Source organism: Curcuma longa, chromosome 15 (assembly GCF_044706935.1).
Source record: "Curcuma longa cultivar G26 ecotype Majalengka, Jawa Barat chromosome 15, ITB_CL_G26_1.1, whole genome shotgun sequence".
NCBI lineage: Eukaryota > Viridiplantae > Streptophyta > Magnoliopsida > Zingiberales > Zingiberaceae > Curcuma > Curcuma longa.
The window spans coordinates 4,572,482-4,597,297 of record NC_133875.1 but is presented as its reverse complement, the minus strand read 5'-3'; the positions used below and the strand labels follow the sequence as shown (position 1 = coordinate 4,597,297).

General features: G+C 35.1%; 3 protein-coding genes across 3 annotated transcripts; all 3 read left to right on the top strand.

The window, feature by feature from the left end:
• The first annotated feature begins 1,687 nt into the window (after positions 1–1,687).
• LOC141845786 (uncharacterized) lies at positions 1,688–8,185 on the top strand. Its single transcript, XM_074733795.1, has 10 exons — positions 1,688–1,740; positions 1,824–1,916; positions 2,015–2,238; positions 3,516–3,706; positions 3,833–3,938; positions 4,077–4,369; positions 5,264–5,572; positions 6,243–6,324; positions 6,401–7,816; positions 8,037–8,185. Exons 1-10 carry the CDS (start codon positions 1,688–1,690, stop codon positions 8,183–8,185), a joined length of 2,916 nt encoding a protein of 971 aa, XP_074589896.1.
• A 366-nt stretch (positions 8,186–8,551) lies between these two features.
• LOC141846214 (putative nitric oxide synthase) lies at positions 8,552–15,625 on the top strand. Its single transcript, XM_074734212.1, has 13 exons — positions 8,552–8,970; positions 9,545–9,730; positions 10,209–10,295; positions 10,380–10,459; positions 10,593–10,674; positions 11,042–11,062; positions 11,884–11,929; positions 12,599–12,717; positions 13,345–13,458; positions 13,546–13,641; positions 13,719–13,808; positions 14,222–14,331; positions 15,159–15,625. Exons 1-13 carry the CDS (start codon positions 8,566–8,568, stop codon positions 15,403–15,405), a joined length of 1,683 nt encoding a protein of 560 aa, XP_074590313.1. The 5' UTR covers positions 8,552–8,565; the 3' UTR covers positions 15,406–15,625.
• A 666-nt stretch (positions 15,626–16,291) lies between these two features.
• LOC141846681 (uncharacterized) lies at positions 16,292–18,624 on the top strand. Its single transcript, XM_074734717.1, has 8 exons — positions 16,292–16,467; positions 16,610–16,693; positions 17,155–17,235; positions 17,332–17,471; positions 17,557–17,689; positions 17,888–17,957; positions 18,167–18,229; positions 18,301–18,624. Exons 1-8 carry the CDS (start codon positions 16,406–16,408, stop codon positions 18,379–18,381), a joined length of 714 nt encoding a protein of 237 aa, XP_074590818.1. The 5' UTR covers positions 16,292–16,405; the 3' UTR covers positions 18,382–18,624.
• The last annotated feature ends 6,192 nt before the right edge of the window (positions 18,625–24,816 follow it).

Sequence of the window (24,816 nt, the reverse complement as noted above, 5' to 3'; positions counted from 1 at the left end):
ATAATTATAATTAAAGTAGTTTAAAATGGATCAACATGTGTTTTGAATATTAATTAAAATTACTTTAATTTTAATTAAAATTAATCTAACTTAATCAACTAGTTAAATACTAGTAAAGCAATTTTAATAAAAATGTTACAAATTAAATAATTTTGATTAAAATTATTATAATTTGGATCATTTTTTCAACTCTACTATAATCGAAATAGATTTGATTAGTTTCCGGGGCATAGTTGAGTTGGTTACGACGGAGCAGAGTTACAGAAGAGGGCAATGATTTGAATCTCAGCCAATTACAGTTTCTTGATTTATCTTCTCATAGATGGTCATAGCCCCAATCGTGTGAGGCTGCTGAGGTGATGAATTTTATACTTTACCGAAAAGAACATATTTGATTAAAGTTTTACTATCACAACATATAACATTTATCTTAGATTATCTAACATGATTAATTTATCTAATATATTAATTGATTTGAAAAATTAAATATCTGAATTAAAAATAATTTTACTAGGAACCCTTTGATTAAAAATTGATGTTTAATGTTAGAACAATTTTATTTTAAGTTGCTCTAATTGAAATAGTTTTTATCAAAATTGTTAAAAGTGTTTTTAGGATACGAAGCTCTATTTAGTTTTTTTTTGAAAATGAGATAACTTTTATCATCTCTAATTTAAAAATATTATATACCTATCCTTTGTATTGTATAAAATAAAAAAATATAAAAATAATATTATCCATATGCAATTATATTAATTAGAGAAGCTATTGATATCTTTTATCAAAATAAAGTTCAATCTACCGGAAAATATTATAAAGAATTATATCGTTTTTTCTTTATTGACATATACATTTATACATAATCTTAATTCATAATCAATTTATCTTTTTATTCAATAAATATTTTCTAAAGAGAAAATTAACACCGGCACAAACCATATTTTGTTGACATCATGACGTCATTGGACGTCATACAAGTGACCAATCAAGTAATACGTGCTTATGGGTCGTTGGAAGCGCAGTTGCCTACTCCGCATAATCCAGCAAATCGGCGCAACTGAATGGGAATCAGCGCAACCCGGGCCCGCAAGGTATAATTTTGGGTGACGTTTTTTTTTTCTGATCCTCTTCCCTCTCTTTTATATAGCAGAGACGACGGTTCAAAAACCTCTCTCTTCCTCTCTGCCTCGAATTCGGTGGTCTTCTTGGCTTGAACCCTTCCCACCGATCGTCGTCGACGTCTCTCCTAGATCTCCGATCCCATTGTAGGTTACTAAATCTTCAAGCCCGACAAGGATTTTTAAGTTCTTATCTGATTTATGTTAACCCTTTTGGCATTTCATTTGTCATCGGAATCCATAGATTCTTCAGCTTATATTGGCTCACAAGTACTTCTTTTGTCTTTGCGTTAATTTTCCTGTTGATGTATTTCGGTTTTCTGTTGATCTTTAGGTGAGTAAAAGCCTTCTATTCTATCTGAGGATGATTCTTTTTTTTTTTTTCTAGTTTCGACAGGGCAGAAATCTTTTGCTTAGCAGTCTGACAGACCGTTTCGGTCTTTGAGTTGGCGTTGCTGGCTTCTTGCAACCGATTTGAGCTGTTTTTGTCGCAGATTTTAATCTAGGTGAAGGATAAGTACTGATTCTTTTTTAGTTGATACGCTTCTTTCTTCATTGCAATTCCTGGAATGAGTTCGGAGAATGAGGATCCGTTACTTGAGAGAGGTTCTGAATCTCAAAGGTTAGCACCTTGGTTTGCTTGTGGCTACATATATGTGTTGTTAGCTTGCCACTTATGCTTTGCCTTCTTTTATTGTGTCTTAGGAACACTCAAGTATCCTATACAAGAGACGAACTTTTATTTTTTAGCAACCTCTGCAGCAAATTTCCCATTGGATTTGACTCTTCTGTCTTGAGGTACTGCATTGTGGAAAACCACATCAAGTCTTTATTTAAATTTAACTTGTCTCATGAATGATTTTGTTTAACTGTAACTCTGCGTTTTGTTAAAACAGTGAATTGGATGAAACATTTATTGCTCTAAATGAGAGGCAAAGAGGTTCTGGAGTTTCAATCTTTCATAGTGCAAAGAACAGTGATTATACGTCACTGCCACAGACTAGGCCAAACAGCACAGTTAGTTTTTGTCGTGGAAACTCTGGGAGGTGGGATGCACGGTCATCTGAATTAAACATCAGAGATGGAGATTTCCAATCAAACTGGGAAGCAAGTATTCAAGGTTTGTTGTTTAAAGCTACAAAAAATTGCTAATTCTCAATTTACTTGTAGTGTTTTTTGTTTGTCTTATTGAAACAATTAATTGTCCTTTCCTCATTATGAACGCTACCATACCTTAGTCCTCTCCACCACCATTATTTTTTTCACAAGCTAAAATTTCTAGACTTAGAAAATATTTTCTTACACTAATAGTCGAGTGTATCTCCTGTATAAGATTAAAAAGGGGGAAAAAGAAGCCTGAATTAGTTGGAAGGATATGGATAATAGTGGAGCAAGGAGCTCTAGGGTTCCTATAAAATGAAATAAAGAAGGAAGAGTTGGTTGCTTTGTTCATCTAGAGATGTTGTAATGCAATGAAGCTCAATGGAAAGATAATTGATTTGTCTTTCCTGCTATCATTGAATACATATGCTTGCTTTTATTTCACCTAGAGATGTACCAATGCTAATGAAGCTATAATCCATTTGGTTGTCCTGCTATCAGTGGATACTACTTCTTGCTTTCCTTGATGTGTTGAACATAAATATTGCATTCCAAAATTCTACATGTCGCCGTATTGTTTGCAGTATCACAAGATATACAAAGATTTTGCTAATCTTGAGTTATGCCCTTGAGATTTTTTTAACAAAACTCAGCATCCTAGATGTGTAGATTTTAATTCTACTCCAAATATTGCAAGGCTAGATGAAGCTGAGGTTTTTGTCTCTGATGCCATTTCTTCCACCATCTTTACAGCTGGGAATAGAAGCTGTTGCACCAAAAGAATTCATGCTTCCATCTTGGATGTTTAAAAAATTTGCAATATGTCCACTAGGTCTAGATTTAATGCTAGTACCGAATTTGGCTAAATTTATAGATCCAAAAAAGGCTGGAAGTTGAGGTTTTTCATGTTTAAGGCGTGGTAAATCATGTCAACGGGTGATTATCTGGGTTATTTACAGTACCAGTATATTAATGTATGTTTATGCTCTCATGGTTAAAGCCCATAAAGGAATTCAATTCAACCCAAAGTGCCTAGGTTATTAAGTGAGAAACCTTGATAATTAAGCATGCTTAAGAAGTCTCACTTAGCATTGTGAAACTGAAGGGTATGTTGTTTCTTCCCTCTCCTCCCTTCCTTTTTACTCATTTTAACGACATGAACATAGATAGGTTTTGCTTTTGGAGATTCTGACCTATTAGTATAGATTTTACTTAGTACCATTGACTATCTTGATGCATGTCTTTTGTTAGTCACACTATATTCTGACAGAGATCTCCATTTATTTTGAATTGCAGATAATGGTAAACGTGTTGGAACAAAATCTAGACGTTATGCTCAACATGCTGAGCATGATGGACTACTGCGAACTGGTACGTATCAGAGACCTTCAGGTTCTGAAGAACCTATAATGGCAAAATCTAGAGCAGCCAACCAATTTCAACTCAATAAGACTCCTGAATCCTATCAGCCCCGACGACCTTATCAGGTGACAAATAGTTGAATGCGAGCACACCTATATTTCTCTAACGCCACAAAGATCTTATTGTGTTATTACTGTCAATATTATAATATGTTTTGAGAGTGTTTTGTTAAATTCTGGCTTTTTCTTCAGGCATTAAGTTTTCAACCAAAGGACAGTAAAGATTTATGTAATGATGAAACTTTTGGAACAAATGGTTATTCAAATGAGGACAGAACAGAAGAAAGGAGGAAAAGAGGTGTGCTGCTATACTTGTGAATAAGTGGTTCATCTTGACATTACTAGCTTTATTTAGGATTCAGTGCAGTAGTCTTATTTTTTATTTCTTTTTTCTCCTTTTCTTGGTTCGGTATTCTGAATTTTTATGCCGAACCAGAATCCTTTGAGCTTATAAGAAAGGAACAACAGAAAGCACTGCAAGAGAAGCAAAAACAGATTCCTGATAACCACAGACAAAATCTTGATGCTGGTGCTGTTGCATTACTTGATAGTTCTGCTGATGAGAAGAACATAATTGGCAAAGCTGATGAAGAAGAAGGGCCTTCAAAGTCTCAGATTGAATCTTCTAGAGTTTCTATGCGCCCTCCTCAACCACTTGTACCACCTGACTTTGCCAGTACATCAGTGGACAAAATCCTCCCTGCTCAATCTGTTTCCTTTGCATCAGAGGTATTGATAATACAAACTTCTTTTCATTACTTTGGCATGATCTGTCTGCTCCTGAGTTAATATCCATCTTACGAAGTCTACAGAGAAAGAAGATAAGGGTCTTCTAAAATGTATAATGGTTTATGTGAGATATTTTTGTTGTAATGCTAAAAAATGAGTAGTCAGAATAGTGATTAGTGGAAAAGATATATGAGGGTTTATTTCATTTTAGTTCTTATATCCATCTTGTGAGCTCTACAGAGAAAGAAGATAAAGGTCTCCTAAAATGCATAATGGCTTATGTGAGATAGCAATTTTCTGGGTAATGATAAAGAAAATGGGTAGTCAGAATAGTGATTGGCGAAAAAAAATATGAGGGCTTATTTTTGTTTTAGTTTTATTGTTTCAACTTGTTCTCAACTTGGCTTCCAAATTTTTTTATTCCAGTTTCCTCTATAGTTTTTTTTTAATATTTCAATTTATCTGAAACCATGTAAATCAATAGACTATTTTAGTCAACATAGCTCAAGTGTGCTGTTTGTGAGTTCACCTCAAGGAAATAATGGTAAAAAGGATATAACGTGAATGCTTGATATTAAATGGACATAACTCACCTTAAATTTAATGAAATTCATAATGCGTCAGCACTTTCCTTGTTAATTAATCGACTTGATCCTTTTATAAAGTTCTTGCAATAATTATTTTCGTCTTCAAACAGTAAATTACTAAACTTTTAAAGATGTTTTCCAACGCAAACTCACGCTTGAGCTAAATTATGTGGAACAAAATTATACGTTTTATTCAAAAGCTCAACAACTAAGTGTACATTCACTCGATCAGATTAAAGCTAAAATTTCATTTGCTTTCATTGATTGCCATGCTTATCTTTTTTAAATGTTTTTTGTACTATTTCAGGCCACTATTGCTGATACTGTTAACAGTGAGCATCTAGATAGCATACATGATGATCAGGAAAAGTTTCATTCATTATACGTCTTCTTTGATGATAGCATGAAAAAAAATGTTGAAAACTTCTCTTCCAAAACCTCTTCCCTTGAGAATGTCAATAAGGTTCGGGGAGAAGTCATAAAGAATAATGTTTCTGACAAGGAAAAAATTGAGTTTGAGGGTACAGATTTATTTGTTGACAATTCTGTTTCCATATTGGAAAGGTTGCTTGGTGGTTCTCTACACACTTATAGCAGCTCAGCCACTTCTGCTGCAGTAAGTATCTGCATGTAAACTAGTTCAATTTCTATTCTCTGAACTCTCCTCTTCCCTGTTATAGTTTTAAACATACACTTCATCATGTTTGATTGGCTATCACATATGAAAAGCCTCAGCTATGAGAAAAAAGTTCACTCTATTTACATTTTTAATACTATCCCTAATGTGCAGTGGATCTTTTGTCTTTTCTCTTGCTTATGGATAATGCTTAATGAAATCAACTGAGAGGGCAAGACAATGTTGACACGTGGAACCTATATGTGAGGATTGATCAATGTTGATAAGACTGAAAACACAGGGAAGGTTGGAGAAGAGGCTTTGTTATTAGGTTGAGTCTTATGAAAGATAATGCACAATAATAATGAAAACGAAATCATGTAATAACATAAGGAATTACAATGCCAACCTGGCAAATTTGAATAGGATATAGGGAGAACCTGTTAGGAAAAACCTTAAAAATGACCATATAACTTATTTTTTGAGAACAATATCCTTAAAAACTGTCTTCAGCCTAAATACATGGACGGTTTGAAAATCATAGGACATTTCTATTTCTTGAGGGGAAAGTTTTCTTTTCACCCATTCTGCTGTAAAATTCTATGTACCTTTTTCAATAGTTTAAAATACCAAGGAGCTTTAGTGACCAAATTGCTTTTCTAATTTCCAGAATCAGGGTTTTAACATGGATGAAGAATCATGGGTGCCTTCACTTTCTGAATCTTCCAAATTTTCTAGTTGGTCTGTTGAAGGTAAACCTGGAAAAGAATTTGCCGAAGTTTTTTGGTTTACTTACATGTTACCATGACTTTGTTTATTTGTACACAGAAAACAAGCTTTCTGAAGATTTCTCATCGAAGAATTTGCTTTCTTTAATCACTAATAAGGGCAAAGTTGGCTCTTCAACTTCAATATTTTCTCATGACAAATTATTTAATCATGTGGAATCAGGCAGTATCACTAATAACGATGCTAGACAGCAATTTGATGCATCTCCTACAACTGCTTTGAAGGTTGAAGTCTCTGAACAATTTCATCAAATTGATAAGCCAGATCAAAATCATGTTGTACTTACATGTGAGGAGCTTGAGCAGTCCATCTTAGCTGACTTAGAAGGCAGGTCCAATCTGCAGCATGCTGTGCACAGACCTGGGATAGTCACAGACGAAAACATGAAACATCAAAAATCTGATATTGATGATGAAGCATCACAACATCTTCTTTCTCTATTACGAAAGGAGGCCAAGAAAGAGAAGGAGATGACATTTGGAACTGGTGTAGATGTTGAATTCTTGGATAAATGGTCTTTAACTGATAAAAGTTCTCTTTCTTATCTAGCAATTCCTGATAAAAACACTAGTGAGACAATATTCAGCTCTGAGAAGTCCATGATCCTTGAAGCAATATTTGGAACCACTTTTATGAACGAGCTTCAATTTGCTCAAGCTCCAGTTTCAACAAGAAGAGCAGTGATAGATGATGAAACCAACATTGACGCCTTCCCATCATCGGTTGGATTGTTTTTTCCAAAATCAGATGCTAGTTGCTGTTCTAGGTCCGGCAATTGTAGACTGGAGAAGTTTGTTCGTCAAATTGACATTGCACCTCTTAGCAAGGCTGGTTTTGAAGAAACAAATGTGGCATTTCACTTGCCAGATGAGGATAGTTTGATTATTGAGAGTGACATTTTGGAACCTGTGATCTCAGATCATTCGCCCTTTGTTGATACAAGTAAAAATAAGGAGCTAGTTTCCAAAATAAATGAGGAACATCTCAAAGATAAATTGCTTACTGGTATTCCAAAGGGAGACATACGGCGCCGTGCTTGTGCTCTTAACCATCATTTCCGGGGAACGGAAGCATCTCATACCATCAATTACACTAGAACCCTACATCCATTGTTGCAACATCTCACAAACGGGAATCAGCAAATAAAGCACATTGTCTCTCAAAAAAATTTAAATGCCCCTCAAAAGTTTTTTGAGAATATTGTTCCTCATAATGCTTCCTATCATGCCAGCATCCCAGGCATTGGTCCCACTTCCTATGACATGATGTTGCAGCAAATGTCAATTCCTAGAAACTTTCAGCACCAACTGCCTCTTCCAGGTTTTGCAAGAGGCATACAATTACCGTATCAGATAATTTGTTGGCAAGGGTATCTACCAAAGGCAAACAATGTGGACGACATTCCATTACAGCTACAGCAGCCAAACGGTGGTAGTTCTGGAATTGGAATTCCAGGTAAATTCTGCTGCCATCATTGTGTTCATCTGAAGTTTCATTTATTTATTGATATTACGCAAAGCCTTTCTGTTGGTCGCCTATATCTAGAACTCATGGCGTATAAGCAACATGAACTTTATTGGTTTTGATGGCTAGTTATTTTGTCTGCCTTCTGACTGTTGTGACAGTTTATACCTTGTCTTTCTGATTTTGAATTTTCACCTCTTATCACCTAAAGCAAGTGCTGTGGCTGGAGGTGGAGGCAATCATCCAGAGGCATTTCAAAGGCTGGTGGAGATGGAGATGAGAGCTAATCTAAAGCATCCTTGCCCTGCAGCTGCTGGTCACATTCCAAGTGTGTACGGTCCAGAATTTCGATACAGATGATGATAAAACAATGAGCTAATCTTCATTAGTTGCTGCTGCTTCTTTTTCACCTTTTCTCTAGCCAAAGTCTCAATCAGTAGCAATTAAGATAAGAGAATTTTTTGATACATTCCAAGTGTATATAGTTTAACCCTTTTTTTTTTTTGGTGTTTTTTTTTGTATATTCTGGATGATCCACCCAAATGAAGATGGAGTGAAACCAAGAGTTTTGTAGGTAAGCTTTTAGATTTTAAGTTTGACTTATTTGACTGTATGGTATCTGCAAATTTAGGTATTCTACGTGATATTTAAATTCGAATTTTAAAGGATTTTCGGTTATTTAAATTCGATATTTTCACATTAACAAGATAAGTAGGCTCACCCGCTGGCTGCTGGTAATCATGGCAACCACCCCGCTTCCCTTCTCTTCCTTCCTGCCTCTTCTCTCCAGTCCCCGCAAGCTCTCCTTCCGCTCCCTCTCCAAAACCCTAGACCCAGCGCTAACTCCCTGCCGACCCTCCCCGATCTGCTGCAGGGCTACTCCTCAGACGCCGGAAGACTCCGTCGAGACCAAAGGGACCGGCTCCGCTGCCCCTACTCGCGGCGACGTCTTCCTCGAGCGCCAGCAAGCTACGTCTGCGACCGCTCTCGTTTTGGAGAAGAACAATCAGGACAAGTCGAGGAGGAAGAGGAGGAACGGTGCCAAGGTTCCTACCAACGTCGCTTGCTGCTACGGCTGCGGAGCTCCGCTCCAGACCGCGGAGATCGATGCCCCCGGTTATGTTAACGCTGAGACCTATGAGTTGGTACGTTTTGTGTGCTGCTGGATTTTCGATTTTAAATTCCTAAAAAGAACACGTGAATTCCAATCAGGTTCGCATTGGTATTCATTTGTCACCTCCCTTTTCGTCTTTAAAAAACTGGATTGGTTGATGAAGAATATTAACTAAGGTAGATTTACTTCCAAAAAGTTTAGCTTGCTTCAGTCTAGCGTGATATAGTCGTACAGTCCCTCATGTAGCTTTGTTAATAAATCATGATATCATTTTAATAACTGATCGATCTGTTTATTTAAAGAATTTAGTGTTCATCAATTAGGTTTTATTCAGTTTAATGATCTGTTTATCTAAACAATTTAATGTGTTCATCAATTAGGTTCTTATTAAGTTTAATAAATGATTTAGTGGCACTCTTGTTTTCATTCCAATGCTCTTATTTTCTGTCACAAAGAAATTCTAGTAATGGTAACATCCAATGCAACAATTTAGATGATTGCATATGTCATGAGATTTTTATTTTTCACATATTTAATCATGCTTAATCAGGATGAAGAATCATTATGTTGAAAGTTTAACTTCTTTTCATTTTTACTATATGCAGAAGAAGAGACACCGCCAACTTAGAACAGTTCTCTGTGGCAGATGTAAGCTTTTGTCTCATGGACACATGGTAACCGCTGTGGGTGGGCATGGTGGTTATCCCGGTGGCAAACAATTCATTTCTGCTGAAGAGTTACGGGATAAGCTCTCTCATCTACGACATGAGAAAGTACTTATTGTTAAATTAGTAAGTCATCATTATCCATTGACTTAGTTATCTCCTTTGGTAACCACTATATGTCAAACGTTGAGAAAGCATTCTATAGAAATTCCAGAGCTGCTAAATGATAATTTTATGCTTATATCATGATGTCAAAATCTTTAGTAAACTCATAGGATTTGCCTGGATTTACATATTTAGCTATGCTAAATCTTGTCTTTTATTCTATATAGATGGTCTTGATGACATTTTGTTCTTAGACTGGCTTCATGGTATACTATTATGTTCAATATGTTGCAAACACCATGAGCAGATGGTATCTGTGGACATTAAGATACTAGAAAAAAATAAAGCAGCAAAAATAGTACTGACATTCTACCTAAATGAATGCTTTTTGGATGGCTTTCAGTTCATCCTGTTCTATTTATATATTTATTTAATCAAAATTCTCAATAACTATATGGTGCCTTGGAAGTCATTTTTATTTATACTTCAATTTCTGTAGGTTGATATTGTTGACTTCAATGGCAGTTTTTTGGCTCGAATACGTGATCTTGCTGGTGCTAACCCTATTATATTGGTCATAACTAAGGTAGTATTTTGGAAGAGTTTAATTTTTACTACTTTCTACTTTCTTATAATGACTTGAGACAAGTTTTCTTTCTCTAATATGAAGGTTGACCTCCTGCCCAGAGGCACTGATCTAAATTGTATTGGTGATTGGGTTGTTGAGGCTACTACTAAGAAGAAGCTCAAGTAAGAGAGCCTTTTCACCTTTACAACAACTTAGTCCCTTGCTACTAGTTTACCTATTTACTGTATGATCTTTCTTCTTGTATATTTTTAACTAGAAGCACTCTAGTTTTGAGATATATCCCCTCAATTGCAGTGTTGTTAGTGTTCATCTAACTAGTTCGAAGTCTTTGGTGGGGATCACTGGGGTTATATCAGAGATTCAAAAGGAGAAAAAGGTTATTTTCCTTCCACTTGTTACTTAAGTGGCTCTTCCCTTACATCATCTAAGCTTCATGCTAGGTTTGACTGTGCCTTCTTTTAGTTTTTGATACAACTTCTTGCTTATCTAAGCAAGAGGCTTTCAGGTTAATCCTGTATAGTTGGGCCTCATGATGTGGGGATCTCATGATTTATTGAGATCAAATTGGTGTGGCTTAATCATTATAACTACCCAAACATGTCAAATCTTCTTGTCCATGTAGCTGTATGTAATCAAAGAAGTAGATATAATCTTTTTTTGTCAAATATATCAGTATATGCATTGCGTTTCCTCTTTTGGAATCTCAGCTAATAAAGGTAATTTTTGTTTCCCCATTTTTGCAGGGCCGAGATGTCTATATTCTGGTTAGTATATACACTGACTTGAGTGTGAAATTCTTTATCCTTGTTCCAACAATTTCTGTGCTAAGCAATACTTTGTTGTCACCTTAGAATATATATAAGTCATTTGTTGTCAGTTCAATGTCTCTTCTACATAACTGTATGTCAATATGTAAATTTTCGTTTCCCCTTGTCTCTAGTTCCATGATTTCGAACATTTGAATTTTTTTTCTTGTTAGAATAATTTTCCAGTGTCCACTTTTCTAATTTCCTTTTACTCTGTTTTAGTAAATAATATGTAATAAAAATATTAATTTTATTTATATTATAATTTTCTTGAAATTTTTATTTTTAAAATACTTTTTAACTTTAAATATTAAAAAAAGGAAATGGGCTTGCAGACCCAAGCCATGTTGAGCTTGGCCCGACTTACATTGTGCCCTGATTCATGCTGGGTTGGACCGCAGACTAATTCAGGTTGTGCCATCACAGCCTATTTGACTTCTCACAGTCCAGAATAGGCCTGGGCTGTGTTTGGCCTGGCCCAACCAATTAGAACCTCTAGGTTCTTAATGATGAAGCTATAGATTCAACTTATTCAGAAATGACACTATTGCACAGCAGAACGACATCATCTTATGAATTTACTCATTGGATGAAGCCACAAAGTGCTGTTCATCTGATAGGCTATTTGTGCCTTTAAATATAAATTGATTTAGGAGTTGGGATAAACTAATGATTTTCGGTGTAAAGGTACTAGTTAAACTTTGTCAAATCAATGATAATATTCTGTTTGCACTTTTTCATTATCTGACACTTTTGTTGTTCTTTATTAACTATTTCAGGGTGCTGCAAATGTAGGGAAATCTGCATTTATCAATGCTTTGCTCAGTAAGTTTCATGACATGCCACCTTTTCTACATGAAAGTCAATCTTTTATTTCTTCTTATTATTGCACCTTGACTAGTATGAAATGTTGATTATCCACATTTTGGGGAAGTCAACTTGTTCATGCTAAATTTTCTCTTTGACGTTCTGTTGTGGGCTGAGTTGACAGTTATATGTCAAAAGCTCAGGTTCTCTCAATGGTACAGTAGCAACTTCATCAGTTCCTTTTCATTATAAATTTTGCTTCATGATTAGTATGCTTTATTTCTTTAGAATTTTCTTTCAGGAAGAAAAAGGATGATTGGATATAGTTTTCCTTTTGTAATGGGCACACGAATTAGTAATGATTTTGCATGAAAATGTATACAACATGCTGCTTGTGTATTTAATAGGGCATGACTGCAGTAAGCAGCTTGCCTTTATATTATAAATTTTCCTTGTATTGAAATTCTCTTCCAAAACACTTCATCCTGAATAGTACAACTTGTATTTTCTGATGCTCTGTCAATAAAATATTGTAAATGTTTATCTCTGTTAATAGAGGAGGCTTATAGAGGTACCTTGTCCTTTGTTGTGAGAGTTATATTTTAACTTTTGGGTTTGGATCTCCTAATAATGTGTAAATCAATTTAGGTGATCAGTATATCTAAATTCACTCACTTGTTCAAGCAGAGCTAATGGCAAAAAGGGATCCAATTGCTGCAGCTGCTCGGAAGTACAAACCAATGCAGTCAGCTGTTCCTGGGACAACACTGGGGCCTATTCAAATTGAAGCCTTTCAAGGAGGAGGGGTGCGTTGTCAGATTAGTTTCAGTTACTAGAGCTATTAGGTTTCTGCATATTATGAAAATCAAACACTTAATACCTACAAATTACATGTTGCTCTCATTATGTGCCTGCTCTATGCATGCTGTGTTCTAATTGTTGCTCTCTGCATTTCTGTGCAGAGAACAGATATAATTATGTGATTTGAATGTAGCCAATCAAAATCATGATAATGAATGGTACTATAACAAACTGTTGATACGGTTCTTGATAAGACATGTTAGCTTTGTGTACACGTCTATGATTCTATCCTCATTCTCAAGTTAAAGGAAGAAGTTTTCAGCAGATTCTTTAGGCATTACCATATCATTAAAACAATACTTATATGAATTACTAGTTCTGTTTGTTTATTCAAGGAAAAGCTTGCTATGTGATTCATTTTAGTGGCAGTTTCCTTCTATTATTGGTATTGTGATTTTTTTAGTTGGGGTAACTGTTACCAGCAAAAGTTTATACTTGTCGCTTCCATATTATCTTGCTTTTTAATTCTGAGATGTACCAGAAAACATGCTATCAGATTCTTCTAAAACTGTCATCAATCATGTTATAGCAGATCTATCATGGTACTAATTAATAGATGTTCATCTCTACAGAATCTGTTTGATACACCTGGTGTGCACCTTCATCATCGACAAGCAGCAGTAGTCCACTCTGATGATCTGCCTTCTCTTGCACCTCAAAGTCGTCTAAAAGGACAATCATTTCCTGTATGTTAATCTTCCATTTATCTTGTTTCTGAAATTTTATTCAGAAGAGTCAATTCATATTATTTCTTTGGATGATTGTGCATTCAGATTACCTCAAATGAAACAGCCACTGATCAGGAAGCTTTTGGTTTAAATGGATCTTCGTTATTTTGGGGAGGCCTCATTCGAATTGATGTTATCAAGGTTGTCTATCAACATGTGTTGGTAATATTTATAGATTTCCTATTGTCAAGTAAGGCTAATTGTGTGTGAAAGTGCAGGCTCTTCCAAAGACACGGCTGACGTTTTATGGACCTAAGAAACTAAAGGTTCACATGGTTTCAACTGTTGTAGCAGATGAGTTTTACCACGTAAGTGATTACTAACCCATCAAGTTTTTGTATTCAGGTTATTGTCCTTTACTCTATCTGCACATATGGAACATCATCAAAGGTGTCTTCTGATCAAATACACTAATAGGATAAGTGACCTAATGATGCACAGTAATAAATAAAAAATTTGCAGATGACTTCATGTTCATGTTTAATTTCTCCCTCTTCTCCTTTGTCTTAGTGCAATTTACCCCTAAGCTTCATGGTCTTGGAACTGTTATGCTACTCGAAAATTGGACCTAGTAAGGAGTGACGATGAACATACTATTTTTTGCATCCCATAAGAGGGTGCATCCTGAACTTATTTCTTATTTCCTGAGATTTCTTCTGGGATGAAATTTGCATTCACCTGCATGTAATTATCTTTCTCAGTCTTGCCTTTTGATTTGCAGGAACAACTTGGAATCACATTGACACCTCCGACAGACAAAGAAAAAGCTGAATCTTGGATAGGTCTTCAAACAGTAAAGCAACTGAATATAAAGTTTGAAGATACAAGAAGGTACATTTCCATTATATTTTGTGATAGTCATCAATCTGCTGTTTAAGATAAATATTAGCATTAATCACGCATAAGCTGTGGACTAAGAGGCGATTATACAATACAAAATCTGATATTGGACTCTTGGATTTCTGGAGTTTTGACTGATTAAGGCATGTTTACTTGGAGCGTAATGAGAGGAAAGAAAATATACATACAAGTTATTTTGTCCCAATTTATAATAAACTTGGTCATAAGATAATACAATATAAATAGAAGATCTAATACAAATGATTTATATCTATACTATAGAACAAGAGAAAAAAAATCAGAGAATTTTCATCCTGAAATAATTTGCATTAATGCAATGCTTGAGTCAATTGAGTAGTAGAAATTATTATGTACACTTTATTTTTCTTGTTGGCATGCTTTTATAATAAGAGGACAGAGGGAAAAGTAATGATTTTATCAGAATGCCGTATGCTGGAAGCCATGTTTATAGCTTCAAATTTGGAATGCATTTTGATCAGTTTTAGCTGTCGTTTGGTTGACAGTAAGAAGGATTATTTACATCATGAATGATCCAATTAAAGCATGAGCAATAACATTTAAATCCAAAAAATGCATTCCTTTTGCCATTAGAGATGTTTCTGTGCAAGATTATTGGAACAAATACTTGATCATTTTCATTCCCCTTAAAGTCCTTTCTCCATTGCCTTGTCAAAGCATTTATTCAGAAGTACTACATCAGTTGGCTCATGGGATGAATAGAAACTTTGAATGCATTGCTTTAGACATTTGTACCTTGAATGGTGATTTTAATGAAACCGAGCATGCTCCTTGGTCAGGCCTGCCTGTGACATTGCCATATCAGGTTTGGGATGGATAGCAGTCGAACCAATCGGCGGCACAGATACTCATCATGAGACAGATTCAGAGCAAGCAGGGGAACTGCATTTAGCTGTGCATGTGCCGAAGCCAGTCGAGGTCTTTCTACGGCCCCCAATGCCTATCGGTAAAGCAGGCGAAGAGTGGTACCAGTATCAAGACTTGACAGAGAAGGAAGAAGAGTTGAGACCTAAATGGTTTTATTGAACTTCTACTCTCTTTTCTTGGGCTAAAATTTGTTAGTGTTAGCTCTTGGAACTTCCCCATGATGTTTGTAAATTAAAAGATGAATACTAGTTTTTCGTCGGCTTGATCATCTTCGCTAAAGCGGCATTCTTTGCGACTATTTGAGATCGGCTACATGAATATAAATCCAACATCTTGTATATTATGGTGAACTTATTGTAAGATGAAACATTTATGTTGAGTTAAACTGTAATTCAATTCAAAAACTAGTATTTGGGTTAGTTTGCTTTCAAAGTTTCTTACATTCTGTTTAAATATGCCCATAGGCATCAACCAAATGTAAATAAAAGAAGTAAATGTCTCATTCTTAGATTTTCTTTTAATTCAATTTTACACAAGGTTATTGAAACAAATCTTATAAAATACTTAATATAATAGGTGTTTACTTATTAAAAAAATATTGGATGAGCTAAATCTTCTTAAACAAATATCTATGTTCTTTTAAATCATTTCACCTTCTTATTACTAATTTATTTATTCATTAATCCATCTGATAGAATAATAATAAAACAAACATATCACATTACTTTGTTTCTGATAAAATAATAATTTAATGATCATGGGAAAATATTAATAATTATGAATAAAATGATACGAGTAAAAAAAAATAAAATTATGAGGGGGACAAGTTGAGAAATAGGTAAAGTTGGGGGATCAAACTCAAATTTTCGTGAATGACCCGATTTGAACCATTGAATCGGCCGTGATTTCCGAAACTGCCACGATTCTGTCGACTCGACTAGGCCGGAAAATCAAACCGGACCCGGTTCACTCTATTTATTTATATCACATCAGCAAACCGGCCGGAGATGTTTCAAAATCCCCAATCCGTTCCTTTTCTCCCGAGTCCTCTCGCCTGCGGTAGAGCTCGATCGCCGGCGCCGTCGCCGCCAATACTTGGGCGTTCGATCCTTCCTGGAGCTCCCAGTTACTCTCTATAAGACGCGACAAAGCGCCAGCGATGCCCCGCTACCGGGACGATCCCCCCGCTGTCCGCGTGTATACCGTCTGCGACGAATCCAGGTGCGGAAACATGTTTTCTTACTCCTCCAATCCCAAGCCAAACAGTTATTTCAAACCCTACCTTCTTCTTTCTTTGTGTTAGTTTTAATATCGCGTCGTCTAAAAATTCGACTTGTTTTTTGTTCCTCTTTGAGTGTCGCAGATATCTGATTGTGAGGAACGTGCCGGCATTAGGATGTGGCGACGAGCTGTCCAAGTTGTTTGGCACGTTTGGGGAGATAGATGAGTAAGTCAGTTTCCTGGTCTTGCCCTTTTTTTGAATGGTTATATGCCTCAGTCTTGATTCTGTGTACATGGTCATGGTCCTGATTCACCTTTTGAATCGTTATTCATTTCATGTTGATTCTATAGAGATGATGACTGGGATCTAATTGTAGGAGTAACTTCTAGCATAAAAGAAATGTTTTTAACATTTTTATAAAATTTGAGCTACTTTGTTTATCCTGAGGAATTTTTCTTTAACTTTGTTTTTTTTCATGCTATAGTATAGAATGTTAATTAATCTCTACTGTTAAGGGTCTATTCTTTGATTTCTTAAGCCAAATTATAGTAAATATAGTGCTTTTGAGATTCTAAGAGGGATCAAAGATGTTATGTTGTTAGAAATAAGATGTAATTTGTAATATCTGTTGTAGGTACTGATGTGCTGCTCTTTTGCATTTTAGTTGAATTATTGTTGTCTTTCAGGTGCAAACCCATGGATGCAGAAGATTGTGAACCTTTTACTGATGTTTATTGGATAAAATTCTCACAGGTTAACAATGCGAGGTAATGAATAAAATTAACTTTAATGCCTGACTTTCCTACCTTTGGTTGTGGTTTAGTTGTCATATGACTTCACTAATTAGATCCTCATGGCTTCAGGTTCGCAAAGCGGAAACTGGATGACTCCATCTTTCTAGGTAACCCTTTGAAGGTGTCATATGCACCTCAGTATGAGTCTCTTTCAGAAGTAATGGAGAAACTGGAGGGCAGGAGGAAGGAAGTCCTTGGCCGAATAGGATGTGAGTTTCTGATTGAAGAATCTTCTTGCAATTTTTGTTTCATTGGACTCGTATCACAAAAAAATTTCCTTCTATGCTTTGTTAGCTGCGGCTGGAAGAAATGGTGGACCAAAGTCTCAAGTACTAAACAACCCTAGCAGTATCAGAACTTCCAACCATCATTGGCTTGATTCGGCTTCATCAGCATCAAATAAGTCAGAGTCGCAAGCAAGGCAGAGGTATGTTTTTAAGTTTGCAGTAGCAAATTAGTGTTTCAAAGGCAATGATAAAACTGGGATGTGGCCCTGAACACTCAGTTTAGTTTCTGGATTTGTCGAACTACCTGGAATAAATTGTCAAGGATAGATTTTATTTCCTGCTGTATTTTACTTATTCTAGATGACTTATACTATGTTCTATGTTTTCTTCTCTACAAGTGAGTATGCTAAAGAAGGGTGGAATTGTCATCTTGGAGATGCTCCTCCCAGCCATGTCTCCTCTAACAAGGTATATGAGAAGAAATCATCTGTTGATACAACAGTAGATTTTCGACATTTTTCAATATCATACTATGTTGTCAATCGTCGTCATCATCAATTAAACTGTGTTCGTTCCAATTATTTGTAGTCTGCACCATAATACTTTTTCCTCTGTCCAGCAATAGTCAATTATGCACCTATCAAAATCAACAGGCATGTATCTTTGATTCATTGCAGGAATATTTTGCCGCGCCATCTATGAACCGGACAGTCAGACTGGTCAGGGAGAAGCTTGATAAGGTTTGATATTCTACCATGTTCCATCCCTCTTTGCTGATATAAAGCTCGTTCTAATTCGAATGTTGATACAGATACAATCAAACACCGAGATTACTGAAACAACATTGCCCCCACCGAAAAGAATAAAAGTAGACAACCGACGAAGAATATGATGCTCCCAGAGCCAAGTATCGAGATGGTTAACTTGGAGTAGCAACAATAGAAGAATATGATCCTCATTGGTATCGAGATGGTTAACTTGGAGTAGCAACAATAGAAGTATCATGTTTGTATGTATCAAATGAGATATAAACGAAAATTAAATCATTGAGATGATCAACTTTCATGGTGTTCATCATGTTTGGACAATATTGTGCTAATTGCTTAGAAATGTAAGAGATTAATTCATGTTTAAACTGTGAAAAGAAAATTGTAGAAACTATACATTTTATGCAAAAATAATGTATTTAATTTTCAAGGTCAACTTGTAATCAAATTTCTAAAGGTTGACTAATTGCAAGTAACTTCATTAAATTTTGTGGATACTAGAAATGCATGTGGATTTTATATGTATTACAGAAAAAAAAAGTAAATTAGGTAATCATTAAACAATTTTTTTGGATTTACAAAAAAATCAAATGAATAATTCTTTTCCTTTTTCTTCCCTAATATAAAATATATATTCAAGATATATGAAAATAAATAATATATTTCTTATATTGTGATTTTACTTGTTTTCCTTGAACTATAAACTCCATTTAAATGAATATATTGTAAATTATTATTGATAATATACCATCATTTTAAATAGAGTAATGCTATTTGAAAATTTTATATTTTATAGTAATAACCTTTTTTGATTCTTAATAAAGATAAAAAAAAAGTGTCAACAAATTAATAATATATATTTTTTTTTTATTATTTTAAAAAAATACAAATAAAAAGATTTTATGAACCCAAATAAAGTTTTTAATTTTGAACTACTGCCACGTAAATAAGAAGTGATTTTTTATTTAAAAAAGGCGCAAAAAGGACTAAAAATGAGACTTTGCGTTGTTAAATAATTAATAAATTGGGAAAAAAACAGTAATAAACTCTATTTAAAAAATCATATTTTGTGAATTAAATTCTTCAATAATAGTATTACTGGAATAATTTTTTAAGTACCTTCCCCTTTGTGATTGGAGATTAAGGTACCCAAAACAAAAGGGGGAAGAACTAAACATAAAATTAATTTAATTGCAGTACATTGAACCAAAATTCCAACTACAAAAGAGAAAATCTTTTATTACGTTCCAGGACAGGCAACATGATCTCCCCTCATATATTCCAACTGAGCCCCACTCCTATTGCTGGGTCCCGGTGTTTACCGTGACGTGAGAAACCTGTGCTGTGTCTGTGTTAGTACACGGAATCCCTGCTAGTTGATATTACTGTTGAAACGGCGTTTAGTTAAATGACCTAAAACCCCTCGTGCCAAGGTGCAACATTACAAACGTCTGGGGGCATTTAGGTCATTTGGTCGCCCTCTCCCCATAAAAGGAGAGAAGAACAAATGGTGAGAGCGCTCTTTGCTCACTTTCTCTCTCGTTGCCGTCGTCGTCGTCGACTTCATCGAGCGCCTCGCCGTCGGAATCCGCCGCCGCCTCGTAACGTTCTTGATGATTTTAATCGCCTCTTGTTTATTTTATCCGCCATGTTGTTTCGATCGAGCTGAAAAGATCGATCTTTCTTCTCAATAATTGGTTTGCTCGTGATGATTCTTACTCCGCAGCTCGGTTTTAGATCTATTTGAATCACTGATCGGAAATGGGAAGTATAAAAATTGGTATTTTAGTAGATCAGTCCACCCAGTGTGTAAGTTGAAGCACTGGGTTCGATTACCCTTTGTCAATGGTTCTTGTTGATCGTTATAATTTTGATATTTTATTGAATCGGTGATTTCAGTTATGTTTTCATTTATTTATTTTCTTTACCTTCATCGATGTTTATCCAACGTAGCTTGCATGGTTGTGCCCAATGACTGATAGAGATCGAGAGACAGTTTCAAGTTTGTTCTTTTTTTATTTGTTTTATTGTTTGATCAGAAAACGATGAGCGACGCAGAGGAAAAAACGCACAAGAGAAAGCGTTCAGAGAATAGATCAAGTTCTGTTAAAGATACGAGTGATGATCATAATGATTCATCTTTCGAGGTTCAGGCGGAAGCGTCGGCAACTACTGTGAATTGCACTGATCAAGATGATGAAAAAAAGATTAATGATACGACGAGGGACAAAGATAACTTGGTGAGAAAACTAAAACTTTCTTGACTTACAACAAATGTTTATTCAACTTCCTGACTAGCATGCATTTTGCATTATTATTGTTTGATCTTCTGTTGTATATTTAGTTAGCAACACTTCCTGCAAAATAAATCCTCTTTCTGTTTGTTTAGTACTATTTTGGTGCATTTATCTGTGATCTGTTAATTCAGGAATAGAACACAGATTTAGAACGTGCATACCAATATGATATTTATTGCTTATAATGATGAAAGAAATGTTGGGGTTGAGGTTGCTCTTTCACCATTTGTTTGGATCAACACTATTTCTACTAGTATCAATCAATCACAATGATCTGTAGTTTCGATAAAAGGGCATACCTACTTGGTGTTTTATTTAAAACAATTTCATTAGCCAAGTTTTCCATCACCTATTAGATTTGGTGTTGCAGTTTGGTTTTAGTTTCTAAAGCATCTATTACAGTTCTCTTGCATTTTCTCCTAACTGCCTCAATCCAGTCTCTGGTTCCAGCTAGGGTATCAGCTCTTATAGTTCATCCATGCTTCTTTGCAATCAGTCATTACTTTGAGCAATTCTGAACACCTTTAAACCAAACAACATTCAGACTGATCTTTTTGCTCTTCATCTCTGCAGTTAAGTATAATCGTAGGCTCCTGTGTTTCCATAAAGATCCATGTTGTGTTACCATGTGCAACTTTCATAGTTCCTCCTGCATCCGTGCGGTGGAACGACGACAACTTTCATAGTTCCTCAATGCATTCAGGGCAACGTTTATATATGTTTGCTAAGTGCAATTACTAGCCTGTTCATGCATTCTTTGCTGTACATTTTAACTAAAGATTTATTAGCAGTAAAAATTTGCTAATATTGGGAAAAAAATCTAAGGATTCTACTATGATCTTTTCTTAGTAAGTCTATTTACTAATTGATTCATCAATCCCTCTTAATGAGGTAAAAATATTTATAGGTGGTAGAAATGTGTTAATTCTAGCATTTTTTGGGAAAGAAAATAACTCTAGAAAATATTGATGTAACAAATTCTAGTAACAACTTTGTTGTAATAGAGAACTAAACTTTGTTTACTAAGGTCGAAGATTTCGTGTTCTATGGGTCAGATATCAATCCTCTGCTAGATGAGATGAGCACCAAACAAAGAGGAAGGAAGATGAACATCAAAGAGGAAGGCTGAAGATGAGCACCTGGAATATATTTTTGTGTTGAGTCATTTGTTATGGTCATGTGTCAATTTCGGTTAGCTAATGAAACGAGATGTTTCAACCATGTCAACCGAAACACCATGATGAATATGCTCCACTCCTATGTGTATTAAATTGACACTTTTTCAAGCCATTAACATCTGTTTGTAAGTGGCATTTGAGAGCAACACATTCAAGTACATTTAAGACACTTGAAACAACTCTCACAAACAATGAGCAAAAGTTATAAATGAAGAGATTGTTAGAGTAAAGCCGTTCAAATATCGCACTAATGTAGGTTAGGAAAGATTACAAGAGAAAATTCACTATGGAAGTATCATGTATTCAAAGATAACCGATAAAATTGGAGCAATACAAAGAAGATATGCATTCCCATGAGTTGGGATGGCACTCAAGGACTAAAAAATGTGCGAGTTTCGTGCTCAATATGCTCATCTTTAACTATAGAGGGTAGATAATATAAGTTTAGATTGTTAGCTAATCTACCACTCGAAGTTATCAGAGCATTCATCCTCGGAGGAATGGCTATGCCAAACTCACCACTAGTTATGGTCCTCGAAATTATCAGAGCATGTTTGTCAAGATAGACAAACCTCCAATTCACCCTCGGAGGAATGGCCATTTCGGCTGGGGAGCTAACTTCATATTGCTATAACTGGTCCAGCTTTAACTCGCCTCCTAATGTCTATCCAAAGGGTGATTCAACATTGATACCATCTTGAAGGGTGAGGCCCAATCTTGCCCAAGTTTACGAGATACCATGATGTTGTAATGAAGTCTTATCTAAGCTACTGCTATAAATTATTAGTTTTGACACTGCTAAATAAGGCTCAAACTTTTGCCTTTTTGGTGCCATGAGTAAATACCAAGAGGGAACAAGCTATGATTATAGCTAATCCACCACTTGTTATGGTGGATCCTTCACCAAGGCATTAAACAAGCCAATTAATTATCCAAATCATGCTTGTTGTTATAGTATACTTCATGATTCATATTGTATGATATGAGATGATATCTTTTATATGTAAACGAATGCATATCATACATAAAAAAAAGGGTAGTCCGGTGTACGAAACTCTCGGTAATACAGAGTCTCGGGGAATACATATCATACATATGAAAACTATTTAGATGAATTGTGACATTCAAATTCGATTAGATAGATTCAATAAGAATTTACTTTAAATGATTCTAAAATCATCATTCAAAATTAAGTCCAACTCATTACAAGTAAACCTAACCCATTAAGGCTTTATATTAAACCTAATAAATCAAAAATTAAAACAAGAAGATATTACCATTAAGGCTAGAAGATATTTCTTTAGCCTCTCAACTTCTCATGATTGTCTAAACATTGTGTATCACACTCGTGGATTTAGAATTTCATCATGGTGAAACATATACGACGGGCATCCGACAAGACCTTTGACATCATATTCGAAAACAATTTTGAAAATATTGCTGATAATCCTTAATAAAAACATTTGGATAACTCAACTTTATAATGTATGAGGCTTTTTTTTTTTAAAAAAAAAGTTAAATCAAACTATTTTAGCATTGGTGGTTAACGTTGACAAAAAAATACTACTTTGATTATGAAATAAAACATCATCTTAAAAGGCCCTCTCGAGATTTTTATGAACTAAGATCAATCCATAGATGATGAGTGGACATTCATATGTGAAGGATGTAAGAAGATAGGGATCCCCTACCATTTCTTGATGCAAAAACAATATATAACTATGATCATTAGAAATATTGGAAATCATTGTATTCTTTTTCTTTTTCTTGTGCATTGGTAGTAGTTATAATCCACACAATGCAAATTTTCGCTATTTAGAGCATTTCCTTTCCATGAATAACATCCAATACGTACAATGGACTCTAATCATAACACATACCCAAACATGTTATACCTAAATAGGAGACATGACTCTTCCACCTACTAGTTTAGTACGGGTTGCGACTTGCGAGGCTCATAAGAAAACCCCTCATTGATGAGAATACTTGTGATTGTGAATGGGGGACCTTCTTAACTTCATTGTAGGATTTAACTATTTGTACCATAAACTCATTATCACTTTGTTATTTAAGTATTGTAAATTTGGATACTTACTATAGCTGAAGCAAATAGATAATTTAGCTTGTTTTTAATTTTAGAAATTTGCATTTAATTGGTGGCATATTTCAAATAAAATGAGAGAATTTCAAGCGAGTCCAATTTTGTAAGATCAAATATGTAGTCATTGCCAAACTAGAAAGTGACTTAGCCACTACATTAGTAGTATGTTGATGAGTGAAAGATAGAAGTTACATACAAAAGGTCAATATGGAAACTCTTAACAACAACATTTGAAATCTCATCTTGTGTCTAGGATGCGACGGACTTGATGGTACTAATGAAGTCTCGCGGTGGTGCTCATGGTGTTGCCAATTAGGAGGAATTGAGGAGGGAAGAAGAAGAAATGGGGAGGAACTTTAGATTTTGTCGACAACTTGCAGCTCACAGAGTTATTTAGGAAGCCATTGATGAAATCCTAGCTCACAAAATGTCTCCTCAATGACCTCCATCTTGTAGGTCCTTCAGTGGAACCCTAGCTCACAAGACATACAAAAGGAAATATCGTGAATTGATTGCCTCTAGTATTGCCTGTATTGATGAACTTCATATGTTGGTTGACTAATAGAATGATAAATTTCACCTGCACTAATTTGTGCGGCTTAAAATTTTAAACAACCCTTAGCAATCTATTAAAGGAAGTTTTAGTGGAGGTTAAACAGAAGATTTTAAACTCTCTTCTTTATTAAGGAAAGAAAGAAGAACCACCAAATATGATAATCTAGACATTTTAAAGGATTCAAGTTAAATAATGATATATTAAAGTGTGAAAAAGAAAAAAATACGATTAAAGGATTCCATTGATGTTTTCTTTGGACTTGAAGTGGTATAGCTAGTTTGGTATGAGTCAGTTTATATGTCCTTGTAAAATAATAGTGAGATACTTTGCTTTCGAGGAACATATGGACAGACTAAATACAATCTCAGCGATTAAATGATACATGGTATCATAGAAAATTAAAGCATAAAATAATAGAAACATAGGTA

Bases quoted from the DNA above. Each gene is read 5' to 3' on its own strand.
- LOC141845786 (XM_074733795.1), top strand. From the start codon at position 1,688: ATGAGTTCGGAGAATGAGGATCCGTTACTTGAGAGAGGTTCTGAATCT. The intron at 1,741-1,823 runs GTTAGCACCTTG...ATTGTGTCTTAG, and splicing joins AGAGGTTCTGAATCTCAAAG to GAACACTCAAGTATCCTATA. The intron at 3,707-3,832 runs GTGACAAATAGT...CTTTTTCTTCAG, and splicing joins AGCCCCGACGACCTTATCAG to GCATTAAGTTTTCAACCAAA.
- LOC141846214 (XM_074734212.1), top strand. From the start codon at position 8,566: ATGGCAACCACCCCGCTTCCCTTCTCTTCCTTCCTGCCTCTTCTCTCC. The intron at 10,675-11,041 runs GTTATTTTCCTT...CCATTTTTGCAG, and splicing joins AGATTCAAAAGGAGAAAAAG to GGCCGAGATGTCTATATTCT. The intron at 11,063-11,883 runs GTTAGTATATAC...TAACTATTTCAG, and splicing joins GCCGAGATGTCTATATTCTG to GGTGCTGCAAATGTAGGGAA.
- LOC141846681 (XM_074734717.1), top strand. From the start codon at position 16,406: ATGCCCCGCTACCGGGACGATCCCCCCGCTGTCCGCGTGTATACCGTC. The intron at 17,236-17,331 runs GTAATGAATAAA...TCATGGCTTCAG, and splicing joins TCACAGGTTAACAATGCGAG to GTTCGCAAAGCGGAAACTGG. The intron at 18,230-18,300 runs GTTTGATATTCT...ATGTTGATACAG, and splicing joins TCAGGGAGAAGCTTGATAAG to ATACAATCAAACACCGAGAT.